Source organism: Falco peregrinus, chromosome 19 (assembly GCF_023634155.1).
Source record: "Falco peregrinus isolate bFalPer1 chromosome 19, bFalPer1.pri, whole genome shotgun sequence".
Taxonomy (NCBI): Eukaryota; Metazoa; Chordata; class Aves; order Falconiformes; family Falconidae; genus Falco; species Falco peregrinus.
In genome coordinates this window covers 2,366,282-2,379,445 of record NC_073740.1, presented here as the reverse complement: position 1 = coordinate 2,379,445, position 13,164 = coordinate 2,366,282, and the positions used below count along the sequence as shown (strand labels likewise).

Here is a 13,164-nt window from a genome sequence, read left to right as displayed (position 1 = left end):
CTAATCCTGGGGGTTTGGGGGGGATCCTCCACATCCCATGGGGTTTGAGGGGGGTCTTCCCCATCTGGGAGTTTTGAGGGGGTCCTCCTTATTCTGGGGGTTTGATAGGGGGTCTTCCCCATCCAGGTGTTTTCAGGGGGTCCTCGTAATCCTGGGGGTTTTGGGGGGACCTCCCCCTCCCGGGGGGGCCACGCGTTGGCCCCGGGGTCCCTCTGGCTCTTTGTGCCCTGTGATCAATCCCCGCCTTTCCCAGGCGCTGCTGCCGCGACCCCCCCTGGGAGGGTCGGGCCGGGCCGGCCACGGGGGTCCCGGGGGGGTGGGGTCTGTTGAGGGTCCCGGGGGGGCTCCAGCCGCTGTTCCCGGCTCTGCAACCCCCTTGACGTGATCCCCCAACAGGACTGCGCCCGCCCCCCAGCCCCGCTGCTCCCGCCGTTAAAATAGCTACGGGGGTCGGAACTCCCCCGCGCGTGCCCCGTGCTCCCCCCGCGGCCCTGTTGGCGGCGACCCCGTGAGCCCCCCAGCAAAAGCAGAGTCAGCGTCACGGACAGGATTCGAACCTGTGCGGGGAAACCCCATTGGATTTCGAGTCCAACGCCTTAACCACTCGGCCACCGTGACTCCCGCGCCACCCTGCGCCGCGCTCCGCCTAGACCGGGCCCCGCCGCCGCCGCCCGCCCGCCCACTCTGGCCCGGTGACCTCACAGCGGGACCCCCGCCGCCGCCCCGGGGGCCCCTCGCCGGGCCCCCTGCCCCGCGGGGCGGGGCATCGCGCAGTGCCGGGGCGGAATCGGCAGGGGGCGCTGCGGCCCGGCCGCGCCGGTACCGAGCGGGTAGCGCTGGTGCACATCGCGGGCGGGAGAACGTGGCGCGTCCCGGGGGCGGCAGGGGGCGGTAGAGCGGGGCGGGGCCGGCAGGGGGCGGTAGAGGCGCAGGGCGGCGCGGGGCCGGCAGGGGGCGGTAGAGGCGCAGCGCGGCGCGGGGCCGGCAGGGGGCGGTAGAGCGGGCGCGGCGCGGCGCGGCGGGAGGCGGCGGGAGGCGGCCCGGCCCGCTCGAAGATGGCGGTGCGGAAGAAGGACGGCGGCCCCAACGTCAAGTACTACGAGGCCTCGGACACCGTCAGCCAGTTCGACAACGTCCGCCTCTGGCTCGGCAAGAACTACAAGAAGGTAGGCCGCCGCGGCGGGCGGGGGGCGCCGGTGCTGGCCCTCCCCCCCCCCCCCACCGGGCCCGGCCTGTCACGGCCCCGCCGCCATCGCCGCCCCCGCCCCCCCGCGGGCCCGGCCCCGGCGGCGGCGCTGACCCCCCCGCCCCCGCAGTACATCCAGGCCGAGCCCCCCACCAACAAGTCGCTGTCGAGCCTGGTGGTGCAGCTGCTGCAGTTCCAGGAGGAGGTGTTCGGCAAGCACGTCAGCAACGCGCCCCTCACCAAGCTGCCGGTGAGCCCCCGCCGCACCGGGCACCGGGCACCGGCACTGGGCACCGGGCACTGGGTACCGGCACTGGGCACTGGGCATTAGATACCAGCACTGGGCACCGGGCACCGGCACTGGGCACTGGGTGCCGGCCCTGGGCACCGGCACTGGACATTGGGCACAGGCACTGGGCACTGGGTGCCGGCACTGGGCACTGGGTGCCGGCCCTGGGCACTGGGCACCAGCACTGGGCACTGGGCGCCAGCACTGGGCACCGGCACTGGGCACTGAGCATCGGTCACTGGGTACCAAGCACTGGACACTGGGCACTGGGTACTGAGCATCAGGCACCGGGCACTGGGCACCAGGCACTGGGAATGGGGCACTGGGCACAGGGGGCGCAGGCAGTGGCGGCACAGACAGGGACATGGGGGGCTGGGGGCTGCAGCCCAGCAGGACACGGGGACCAAGACCTGAGCAGGGACAGTGCCCCAAAAACGTGGGGACAGCACCCTGGTGACCCAGGGACGGGGCCCCGGTGACCCAGAGATGCACCCAAAGACCTGGGGACAGCACCTTAATGACCCAGGCACGAGGCCCCGAGCAGGGACAGCACCTGATGACCTGGGGACAAGGCCCCAGTGACCCGGAGATGGGCCCCAGAGACCTGGGGACAGCACCCCAATGACCCAGGCATGAGGCCTCAGGCAGGGACAGCACCCAAAGATGGGGGGATAGCACCCCGATGACCTGGGGACTGAGCCCTGAGCAGGGCCAGCACCCCAAAGACCTGGGGACAAGATGCCAGTGACCCCATACAGCATTCCTGTCACCCAGGGACAGCGCCCGGTGACTGGGAACAGGGCCCCAGTGTCCTGGGGACAGGGCCCGGTGACACTTGGGCACTTGTCCTGCTGGGAACTGTCCCCCAGGCAGGGTCTGTGCCCCAGCAGCCAGGGGACAGTGTCCCCGTAGGGACAGCACCCTGACACTGGGACAGGGCCCCAACCACAGACAGCGTCCCAAGGACTTGGGGACAATGCCTTACGGTCCTGGGGACACCACCCCTGGGACCACAGGACAGTGTCCCAACACAGGGACGGGTCCCCAACTGGGGACGGTGCCCCAGCACTGCAGGGACTGTATCCCCACCCGGGGACAGGGCCCGATGAGGGGATGGCACCCCGACGTGGGGATGGCACCCCGAGGAGGGGACAGCACCCTGATGTGGGGATGGCACCTCGATGTAGGGATAGCACCCAGACGTGGGGGTGGCACCCCGACATGGGGAGGGGGCACCCTGACATGGGGAGGGGGCACCCCGACAAGGGGAGGGGGCACCCCAACAAGGGGATGGCACCCAGACGTGGGGAGGGCACCCAGACATGGGGATGGCACCCTGCCCAGCTCCCTGCCGCACCAGGGTCACAGCCCCCCCCTTGTGCCCCCCCTTCCCCCACCCCTTTCTTCCCATTACAGATAAAATGCTTCTTGGATTTCAAGGCGGGAGGAGCCCTGTGCCACATCCTGGCAGCAGCCTATAAATTCAAGAGCGACCAAGGATGGTGAGCGCCCGCCTGCGCCCGTCCCGTGGGGGCTGGGGGTCCTGGGAGCAGCAGGGGGACAGGGTGGGGGTCCCGGGGCCAGGGGTGCGGGGGGGGTCCCCTCCGTGGGAATGCCCTGGGGTGTCCTTGGCCAGGGGCTGCACGGGGGTGGGCTGGTTGTAGGGTTCCCACCTCCATAGCAAGCAAGTGCTGGGGCGTGTCCCCCTGCCCCTGTGGACCCCTGGTGGGGTTCAGGCGCGTGTCCCCCCCCACCCCCCCAGGCTTTGGATGCTGTCGAGGAGACCTGAGCTGTGGCTTTCATGAGAGTCGCTCTTTTCTTCCAATAAGGCGGCGTTTCGATTTCCAGAATCCCTCGCGGATGGACCGCAACGTGGAGATGTTCATGACCATCGAGAAATCCCTGGTGCAGGTAAGAAACGCTGCCCCTGCTCCCCCCACCCCCACCCCGGGACCCCCGAGTCCCCTACCCACTCACCGCTCTGCTCTCCTTCCCCAGAACAACTGCCTGGCCCGGCCCAACATCTTCCTGCACCAGGAGATCGAGCCCAAGCTGCTGAGCAAGCTGAAGGACATCGTCAAGAGGCACCAGGTCGGTGGCAGCTCTGGGGGGGGGGGGCACGGGGGGGGGGCCCATCCAACGCCTCCTCCCAGCCCTGAGCCCTGGACCTGCTCCCCTACTCTCCTCGCAGGGCACGGTGACCGAGGACAAGAGCAACGCGTCCCACATTGTCTGTCCCGTCCCCGGGAACCTGGAGGAAGGTGGGTGCGAGGGGGAGCCCCTTGCTGTGAGCTCATGGTGAAATGCTGGGGGGTGGGGGGTGGGAGGGGGGGGCCCGAGCTGCCCTCGGTGTCACGGGCGGCTCTCGGTGGGCCGGTGGGTCCATGCTCAGCACCAGTCCCGCTCCGTGTCTCCCACAGAGGAGTGGGTCCGGCCAGTCATGAAGCGCGACAAGCAGGTCCTGCTGCACTGGGGCTACTACCCCGACAGGTGAGGGGTCCCGGGCAGGGGCTGGGGGGTGCGGCTGAAGCCTGATGGAGCACCCCCCCACCACCACCTCCCATGCCCGTGGGATGCCCACACCGCCGTGCGTGCCACGCTCACCCCATTCCTCTGCACCCACAGCTACGACACCTGGATCCCCGCCAGCGAGATTGAGGCCTCTGTGGAGGACGCCCCGACGCCGGAAAAGCCCCGGAAGGTAACGGGGGTCCCCAGGCTGGGATGGCGGCTGCAGCCCCCTCCCCTGCCCGGCAGCTGCCTGATGTGCCCGCACCCCTGCCGGGCAGGTCCACGCCAAGTGGATCCTGGACACAGACACCTTCAACGAGTGGATGAACGAGGAGGACTACGAGGTGACGGACGAGAAGAGCCCCGTCGCCCGCAGGAAGAAGATCTCGGCCAAGACGCTGACGGATGAGGTCAGAGCGGGGTGGCAAAACCGCAGTGGCGGGACGGCGGGGGGGGTCTTGGCTTGGCCATCCCGCTGGGTTTGACCCAGCGCCGCCCCCCCCCTCAGGTGAACAGCCCTGACTCGGACCGGCGGGACAAAAAGGGGGGCAACTACAAGAAGCGAAAGCGCTCGCCCTCCCCCTCGCCCACCCCAGAGGCCAAGAAGAAGAACGCGAAGAAGGGGTGAGCCTGGGCTGGGGGGGGCGGCAGGGTCAGATCCAGCACCGGGGCAGGGTCCGGTGGTGACTGGGGCACGGGGGGGGTCTCTCCTTTTGCAGACCCTCCACCCCCTACAACAAATCCAAGCGGGGGCACCGCGAGGAGGAGCAGGAGGACCTGACCAAGGACATGGACGAGCCCTCACCCGTCCCCAACGTGGAGGAGGTCACCCTGCCCAAGACAGGTCAGGGTCGGGGGGGCCACCAGCCACCCCACGGGGTCCCCCCTGCCACGAGCATGGGCTGGGGGCCCATCCTCAGGGTGCTCAGCGCTGCTTCCCTCCGCTGCAGTCAACACCAAGAAGGACTCGGAGTCTGCGCCTGTCAAGGGCGGCACCATGACGGACCTGGGTGAGTCCAAGCGCTGGGGCCGAGGTCCCCTGGCACCGCGGGGCTGGCGGTGCCCAAAACCGCCCCTGCGCTCCTCTCTTCCAGATGAGCAGGAAGATGAGAGCATGGAGACAGCCGGCAAGGTGAGGTGTGGGGCCGTGCCCCCCCCCCCCCCGCAGCCCCCCACTCCTCCAGGGAAATGTTCCCACCCCGGCAGCGGGGTCGCCGTCGCTGGGTGGTCGCCGCTTTATCCCTCTTGTCCCTCACCTGGGCACAAAAATGCCCCTTTCTGCCCTTCCCCTCGCCCTGGGGCTGCAGGTGGCTTTGCCCTGGGCCGCTGGCCTCATCCTGCTCTCGGTGAGGATGAGGAAGGGTACAAAAGCGGGGCTCAGGACCCCCTTGCCCATGCGGCGCTGGTCTCTGGTAGGATGAGGAGGAGAACGGCACCGGGAGCAAGGGGGAGCAGGCCAAGAACCCCGACCTGCACGAGGACAACGTGACGGAGCAGACCCACCACATCATCATCCCCAGCTACGCCGCCTGGTTCGACTACAACAGGTACGGCGCAGCCCAGGAGGGCAACGGTGCCGCGGGGTGCTGGGCAGACGGTGCGGTGGCGCCGTGCCGGGCCCTTCCCGAGCATCTTATCCCGCAGCGTCCACGCCATCGAGCGCCGAGCCCTGCCCGAGTTCTTCAACGGCAAGAATAAATCCAAGACCCCCGAAATGTGAGGCTGAACCCCCTCTCCACCCCGAACTTCCCCAGCCCTCCCAGTGCTGGTGACGCTGTGGCCAGCACTGCTTCCCGGTGCCGGTGGTGCCGTGGCCGGTGCTGCCTCCCGGTGCTGGTGACACCGTGGCTGGTGGTACCTCCCGGTGCCGATGGTGCCAAGGTCGGTTGCTGCCTCCCGGTGCCGGTGATGCTGTGGCCGGTGCTGCCTCCCGGTGCTGGTGACACCGTGGCTGGTGGTACCTCCCGGTGCCGATGGTGCCGAGGTCAGCGCTGCCTCCCGGTGCCGGTGACGCTGTGGCCAGCGCTGCCTCCCGGTGCTGGTGGTGCCGTGGCCAGTGGTACCCTCCCAGTCCCGGTGACGCTGTGGCCGGTGCTACCTCCTGGTGCTGGTGGTGCCGTGGCCGGTGCTACCTGCCGGTGCCGGTGGCGCGGTGGCCGGCACTGACGCCTTGCCGCTCTCCCGCAGATACTTGGCTTACCGCAACTTCATGATCGACACGTACCGGCTGAACCCGCAGGAGTACCTGACCTCCACGGCGTGCCGCCGCAACCTGGCCGGCGACGTCTGTGCCATCATGCGGTGGGTCCGGCGCTGGCTGGGCTGGGTGGGGGGTCGTTTTGGCACCCTGGGGACCCGCAGGGTCTGAGCCCTGGCTCTCCGCAGGGTCCACGCGTTCCTGGAGCAGTGGGGCCTCATCAACTACCAGGTGGATGCCGAGAGCCGGCCCACCCCCATGGGCCCCCCGCCGACCTCCCACTTCCATGTGCTGGCCGATACGCCCTCGGGGCTGGTGCCGCTGCAGCCCAAGACCCCCCAGGTGGGGTGCGCGGGGGGCGGCCGCTCCTCGCCCAGCCGCGTCCCCCCGCTGCCTTCCCCCGGTCCCCGCGGGGGCCGGGTGCGGGGTTGGGGTGGGGGGGTGGGGGGGATCGCACAGCTTCGATCCGTGCCTCAGGGCCGGCAGAGCGACGGCGACGCCAAGACGGGCCGCAAGAGCAAAGAGATCGAAGACCTCGTCACCGAGACGGTGAAGGGGAAGCCGGAGCTGGTAGGCGGCTCCTTGGGGTCCGTCGCCCCGCCGCTGGCCGAGGAAGGCTCCTTCCCTCCTCCCCCTCGCGCCCCGCATGCCGCCCTGCCCCGGGGAGCAGGGACGCGGGGGGGACACCGTGACGAGATGGGGCACGAAGGCTTCTCTGGGGTAGGGGTGGGGGGCGGGGGGGGGACACACACCGGCGTCGCCACGGCCTGTCCCCTGCGCCGTGTCCCCAGCGCCCCCTCTCCTCCCCCAGCAGCAGACCTCGGCCTCGCAGCAGATGCTGAACTTCCCCGACAAGAGCAAGGAGAAGCCGGCCGACATGCAGAACTTCGGCCTCCGCACCGACATGTACACCAAGAAGAATGTCCCCTCCAAGGTGGGGCACCCCCCGGTCCCCGTGTCCCCGCCCCCCGCCCCCCGCCGCTTACCCCTCTCTCCCCCCCCCACAGAGCAAAGCTGCCGCCAGCGCCACGCGGGAGTGGACGGAGCAGGAGACGCTGCTGCTGCTGGAGGTGAGGAGGGGGTTGGTGGCCCATGGGGAATGGGGGGACGGGACCGCCGGATCCCACCGACGCCCCCCGCTCCGTCCCGCAGGCCCTGGAGATGTACAAGGACGACTGGAACAAGGTGTCGGAGCACGTGGGCAGCCGGACGCAGGATGAGTGCATCCTGCACTTCCTGCGGCTGCCCATCGAGGACCCCTACCTGGAGGACTCGGAGGCGTCGCTGGGGCCGCTGGCCTACCAGCCCATCCCCTTCAGCCAGTCCGGCAACCCCGTCATGAGCACCGTCGCCTTCCTGGCCTCCGTCGTCGACCCCCGCGTCGCCTCCGCCGCCGCCAAGTCGGCTCTGGGTAACGTGGCCCCCGCGGCGTGGCGGGGGCTGGGGGGGGGGGGGGGGGGCTGGGTCCTGGGGGACAGGGTCTGTGGGGAGGGGTGAGTCCTGTCGCTGCAGGGTGTATCCTATAGGGGCGTGGGGTGAGTCCCACAGGGAGACAGGATGAGCCCTATAGGGATTCTATAGGGAGACAGCGCGAGTCTTATGGGGAGATGGATGGGGACAGTCCAAGTCCCATGGGGAGGTGGGACGAGTGCTATAGGGGGTTCTATAGGGAGTCCATAAGTCCCATGGGGAGGTGGGACGAGTGCTATGGGGGGGTCCTATAGGGAGACAGTCCAAGTGCTATGGGGAGGTGGGATAAGTGCTATAGGGGGTCCTATAGGGAATCCATAAGTCCCATGGGGAGGTGGGCTGAGTCCTATAGGGGGTCCTATAGGGAGAACATACGAGTCCCTATGGGGAGGTGGGATAAGTGCTATAGGGGGTCCTATAGGGAATCCATAAGTCCCATGGGGAGGTGGGATAAGTGCTATAGGGGGTCCTATAGGGAGTCCATAAGTCCCATGGGGAGGTGGGCTGAGTGCTATAGGAGGTTCTATAGGGAGAACATACGAGTCCCTATGGGGAGGTGGGATAAGTGCTATAGGGGGTTCTATAGGGAGTCCATAAGTCCCATGGTGAAGTGGGATAAGTGCTATAGGGGGTTCTATAGGGAGTCCATAAGTCCCATGGGGAGGTGGGATGAGTGCTATAGGAGGTTCTATAGGGAGAACATACGAGTCCCTATGGGGAGGTGGAATAAGTGCTATAGGGGGTTCTATAGGGAGTCCATAAGTCCCATGGTGAAGTGGGATAAGTGCTATAGGGGGTTCTATAGGGAATCCATAAGTCCCATGGGGAGGTGGACTGAGTCCTATAGGGGGTCCTATAGGGAGAACATACGAGTCCCTATGGGGAGGTGGAATAAGTGCTATAGGGGGTTCTATAGGGAGTCCATAAGTCCCATGGTGAAGTGGGATAAGTGCTATAGGGGGTTCTATAGGGAGTCCATAAGTCCCATGGGGAGGTGGGATGAGTGCTATAGGAGGTTCTATAGGGAGAACATACGAGTCCCTATGGGGAGGTGGAATAAGTGCTATAGGGGGTTCTATAGGGAGTCCATAAGTCCCATGGTGAAGTGGGATAAGTGCTATAGGGGGTTCTATAGGGAGTCCATAAGTCCCATGGGGAGGTGGGCTGAGTGCTATAGGAGGTTCTATAGGGAGAACATACGAGTCCCTATGGGGAGGTGGGATAAGTGCTATAGGGGGTTCTATAGGGAGTCCATAAGTCCCATGGGGAGGTGGGCTGAGTGCTATAGGGGGTTCTATAGGGAGTCCATAAGTCCCATGGGGAGGTGGGATGAGTGCTATAGGAGGTTCTATAGGGAGAACATAGGAGTCCCTATGGGGAGGTGGGCTGAGTGCTATAGGGGGTCCTGTAGGGAGACCGTACAAGTCCCTATGGGGAGGTGGGATAAGTGCTATAGGGGTTTCTATAGGGAGACAGTCCAAGTGCTATGGGGAGGTGGGATAAGTGCTATAGGGAAGTCCTACAGGGAGACGGTATGAGTCCTATGGGGAGGTGAGCTGAGTCTATAGGGAAACAGTCCAAGCCCCATGGGGAGGTGGGCTGAGTGCTATAGGGGGTCCTATAGGGAGACAGTCCAAGTGCTATAGGAAAGTGGGTTGAGTGCTATAAGGGGTCCTGGAGGGAGTCCATACAAGTCCCTATGGGGAGGTGGGATAACTGCTATAGGGGGGAGTCCTATAGGGAGACGGTATGAGTCGTCTGGGGAGGTGGGCTGAGTCTATAGGGAAACAGTCCAAGTCCCATGGGGAGGTGGGCTGAGTGCTATAGGGGGTCCTACAGGGAGCCAGTATGAGTGCTATGGGGAGGTGGGCTGAGTGCTATAGGGGGTCCTATAGGGAGTCCATACAAGTTCCTATGGGGAGGTGGGATTAGTGCTATAGGGAAGTCCTATAGGGATACAGTATGAGTCCTATGGGGAGGTGGGATAAATGCTGTAGGGGGTCCTATAGGGAGACAGTCTAAGTCCTATAGGAAAGTGGGCTGAGTGCTATAGGGGGTCCTATAGGGAGTCCATACAAGTCCCTATAGGGAGGTGGGCTGAGTGCTATAGGGAAACAGTCCAAGTCCCATGGGGAGGTGGGCTGAGTGCTGTAGGGATTCCTCTGAGGTGGCAGGATGGCTCTTGTGAGGAGATGGGCTGAGTCCTATAGGGCATTCCATGGCGGGGGGGGGGGGTGGGGTGGACAAGTCCTGCGGGGTGACAGGATGAGCCCCGTGTGGTGCTGGGACAATGGACGGGGGCCAGACAATGCTGGGGAGCAGGGGCTGACTCGGAGGGGTGCTGGGGCCCTGCTGAGCGCCCGCGGCGCTGCCCCGCAGAGGAGTTCTCCAAGATGAAGGAGGAGGTGCCCACGGCCTTGGTGGAGGCCCATGTCCGCAAGGTGGAGGAGGCGGCCAAGGTGACGGGCAAGGCCGACCCCGCGTTCGGGCTGGAGAGCAGCGGCATCGCCGGCACCGCCTCGGACGAGCCGGAGCGGATAGGTGAGGCGGTGCCGTGTGATGAGTTTGCGGGCCTGGGGCGGGGGGCAGTGGGGTCTGACCCTGCGCTTGCGTCCCCAGAGGAGAGCGGCACGGAGGAGGCGCGGGCGGAGGCGCAGCCGGCGGAGGAGAAGAAGGAGGCGAAGGTAGCGGCTGGTGCGGGGAGGGGGCGCGGGGACCCGGGGAGGGTGGCTGGTACGGGGGGGGCTCAAGCGGTCGTGGGGCTGGTGCCTCCCCAGGAGCCCCGGGACGGTGCTGGCGAGGAGGAGGCGAAGGAGAAGCCTGGGGAAGCGCCCAAGAAGGAGGAGGAGAAGGGGAAGGAGGCAGAGGGCGAGAAGGAGCCTGACAGGGTGATGGCGATGGCACAGGTGAGGGGGGGGGGGGGGTCCAGCTGGGCTGGCAGGGGGATGCTGAGCCCCCCACAGCCCTGCCCCGCCATCACTGTCGTCCCCCCCCCGCAGGGGAGCCGGAGAAGGAGAAGGAGGCAAAGGAGGGGCTGGACGAGGCGCCCAAGGAGCCACCAGAGCCTGAGGCCGAGCGCAAGGCCAAGGTGGAGCGGGACATCGGCGAGGGGAACCTCTCCACCGCCGCCGCCGCCGCCCTGGCCGCTGCTGCCGTGAAGGCCAAGGTGAGGGGCTGGGGTCGGGGCTGGGGGGTGCAGCCCGGGCGTGGGTGCTGACCCCCCCCCCATCCATCCCCATCCCCCCCCCCAGCACTTGGCGGCAGTGGAGGAACGTAAGATCAAGTCGCTGGTGGCGCTGCTGGTGGAGACGCAGATGAAGAAGCTGGAGATCAAGCTGCGGCACTTCGAGGAGCTGGAGACCATCATGGACCGGGAGCGCGAGGCTGTGAGTGATGGTGGCGGGGAAGGGGGGGTGGGGGTGGGGGGCTCCAGGCGCTCACCCCCACTCCAGCATCCTCTGCTGACCCCCCCCGTGTCCCCCCCAGCTGGAGTACCAGCGGCAGCAGCTGCTGGCGGACCGTCAGGCCTTCCACATGGAGCAGCTGAAGTACGCGGAGATGCGCGCCCGCCAGCAGCACTTCCAGCACCTCCAGCAGCAGCAGCAGCAGCAGCCGCCGCCACCTGCCGCCGGGGGCCCAACCTCTGCCCCCCGCCGCCGGTGCCCCCCTGGCCCCCGCCGCCCACCCGCTGGGCGCGCCGCCTGCCCCGCCATGGTGGCCCCCGCCGAGCCCGTGGGGCAGCCGCTGCCCGGGGCCCCCCCACCGCAGCCGCCCCGCGCCGCCGGGCCGCCCCGGCCGTCCCCGCACGGTGAGTCGGGGTACAGAGGGCTGGGGGGGGGGTAAGGGTGTGGGGGGTCTCAATGCCGGGGGGTACCAAGGGCTGGGGGGGGCTGGGGGAGGGTCTCAATGTTGGGTGCCCTGGATGTCCCGCACAGTGAGGTGGGGTACCAAGGGCTGGGGGGTCTCAATGTCAGGGGTACAGAGGGCTGGGGGGGTAAGGGGGGGTGTTGTGGGGTCTCAGTGCCGGGGGGTACCGAAGGCTGGGGGGGGGGTCTCAATGCCGGGTACCCCACCTGCCCCGCCTGGTGAGGTGGGGTACTGAGGGCTGGGGGGGATGTGGGGTGGGGGGGTCTCAACGCTGGGGATACTGAGGGTGGGGTGGGGTCTCAATGCGGGGGTACCGAGGGCTGGGGGGATGTGGGATGGGGGGGTCTCAATGCTGGGGGTACCGAGGGCTGGGGGGATGTGGGATGGGGGGGTCTCAATGCTGGGGGGTTACCGAGGGCTGGGGGGGGTCTCAATGCGGGGGTACTGAGGGCTGGGGGGGTCTCAACGTGGGGGTACCGAGGGCTGGGGGGGGGGTCTCAATGCTGGGTACCCCGGCTGTCCCACCCGGTGAGGTGGGGTACGGAGGGCTGGGGGGGTGGAGGGCTGGGGGGGCTCTCAGCGGCAGGGGTCTCGGCGCTGACGCCCCCTCCCCACAGCCCCGGCGCCGTTCCCCGGGCAGCAGCCCCCCCCCCAGAGCCTGGCTGGGAGCCTGGGTGGCAGCGGCCACCCCGCCGTGCCCGGTAATGCGCCCGCCGCCCTGCCCCTGGGCTTGCCTCCATCCGCCATCCCATTGAGCATGGCTAACCCCCCCGGCGACCCCCTCGGCGCCACCTTCCCCGCTAACCCCCCCGCCCTCCCGCTGCATGGGGCCCTGGCCAGCAGCATGCCGTCCGGGGGGCTGCCCCCCCCCCCCCCCCCCACCCACCCGGCCTGGCCCTGCCGCACCTGGCGGGGGGCTCGGCCGCCGCGCACAGCCCCGCCATCGTGGCCGCCGTGCAGGGAAGCCTCCTCCCAACCCCGGCCTCCTCGCAGGTGAGACATGGGGGGGGGGCTTGGGGGGGGGGGGAGGGGGGGCCACCGGGGGGGGGAGGGGGGCACCCACCGGGCGCGGCTCAGGGGTGGGGGGGACCCACTCGCCGGGCATGGGGCTGGGCCGGGGCGGGGGGGCTCAAGCCTTGCCGGGAGCTGTGGGGCAAGAGGTGCTCGCGCACCCCCTTGCCCCCCCCAGGTGTGACCCCCCCCCCCCGCCCCCTTTGCTTTTCTCTCCTTACAGAGCAAGGCCCCCCCCTGCAGACGGACCCCATCGCCCCCAGCCCCAGCACGGCCACCCCTGTCCCCCCCACGCAGTGAGCCCCCCCCCCCACGCCGGGGCTGAGGATGCCGCAGCCCCCCCGCAGTGAGCCCCCCCCCCCGCCGGGGCTGAGGATGCCGCAGCCCCCCCGCAGTGAGCCCCCCCACGCCGGGGCTGAGGATGCCGCAGCCCCCCCAACCCCACCGCCAGCACCGGCCCAGGGAGACCGGCCCCCTCCCCACCCCTGCGAGGCGCCCCAAAGGACTCCCCCCCCCCACACCACCCCCACCCCCGACCCCCCCCCCCAAGCTTTGGTATTTTTTTATGATTGTCCCAGATTTTATTTAAGTGTCGGTCTCCCCGGGCGGGCCGGGGACCCTGCTCCCCCCCGG

At 68.2% G+C, this 13,164-nt stretch overlaps 1 protein-coding gene and 1 non-coding gene across 2 annotated transcripts; one reads left to right on the top strand and one right to left on the bottom strand.

Moving 5' to 3' along the window:
* Positions 1-536: 536 nt before the first annotated feature.
* On the bottom strand, positions 537-618 carry TRNAS-CGA (transfer RNA serine (anticodon CGA)). Its single transcript has one exon. It is a non-coding gene; the product is annotated as a tRNA-Ser (tRNA).
* Positions 619-999: 381 nt separating this feature from the next.
* SMARCC2 (SWI/SNF related, matrix associated, actin dependent regulator of chromatin subfamily c member 2) lies at positions 1,000-12,901 on the top strand. Its single transcript, XM_055792394.1, is given in 30 exon segments — positions 1,000-1,166; positions 1,317-1,436; positions 2,892-2,977; positions 3,305-3,386; positions 3,474-3,566; positions 3,667-3,736; positions 3,896-3,965; positions 4,101-4,176; positions 4,265-4,396; positions 4,495-4,610; positions 4,706-4,830; positions 4,937-4,996; positions 5,081-5,118; positions 5,403-5,533; positions 5,631-5,702; positions 6,174-6,287; positions 6,372-6,525; positions 6,661-6,753; positions 6,998-7,117; positions 7,191-7,253; positions 7,336-7,594; positions 10,033-10,194; positions 10,273-10,337; positions 10,431-10,541; positions 10,595-10,819; positions 10,905-11,039; positions 11,140-11,274; positions 11,276-11,461; positions 12,134-12,513; positions 12,755-12,901. Coding segments are annotated over 30 exon segments (3,711 nt in total). The 5' UTR covers positions 1,000-1,055; the 3' UTR covers positions 12,882-12,901.
* The last annotated feature ends 263 nt before the right edge of the window (positions 12,902-13,164 follow it).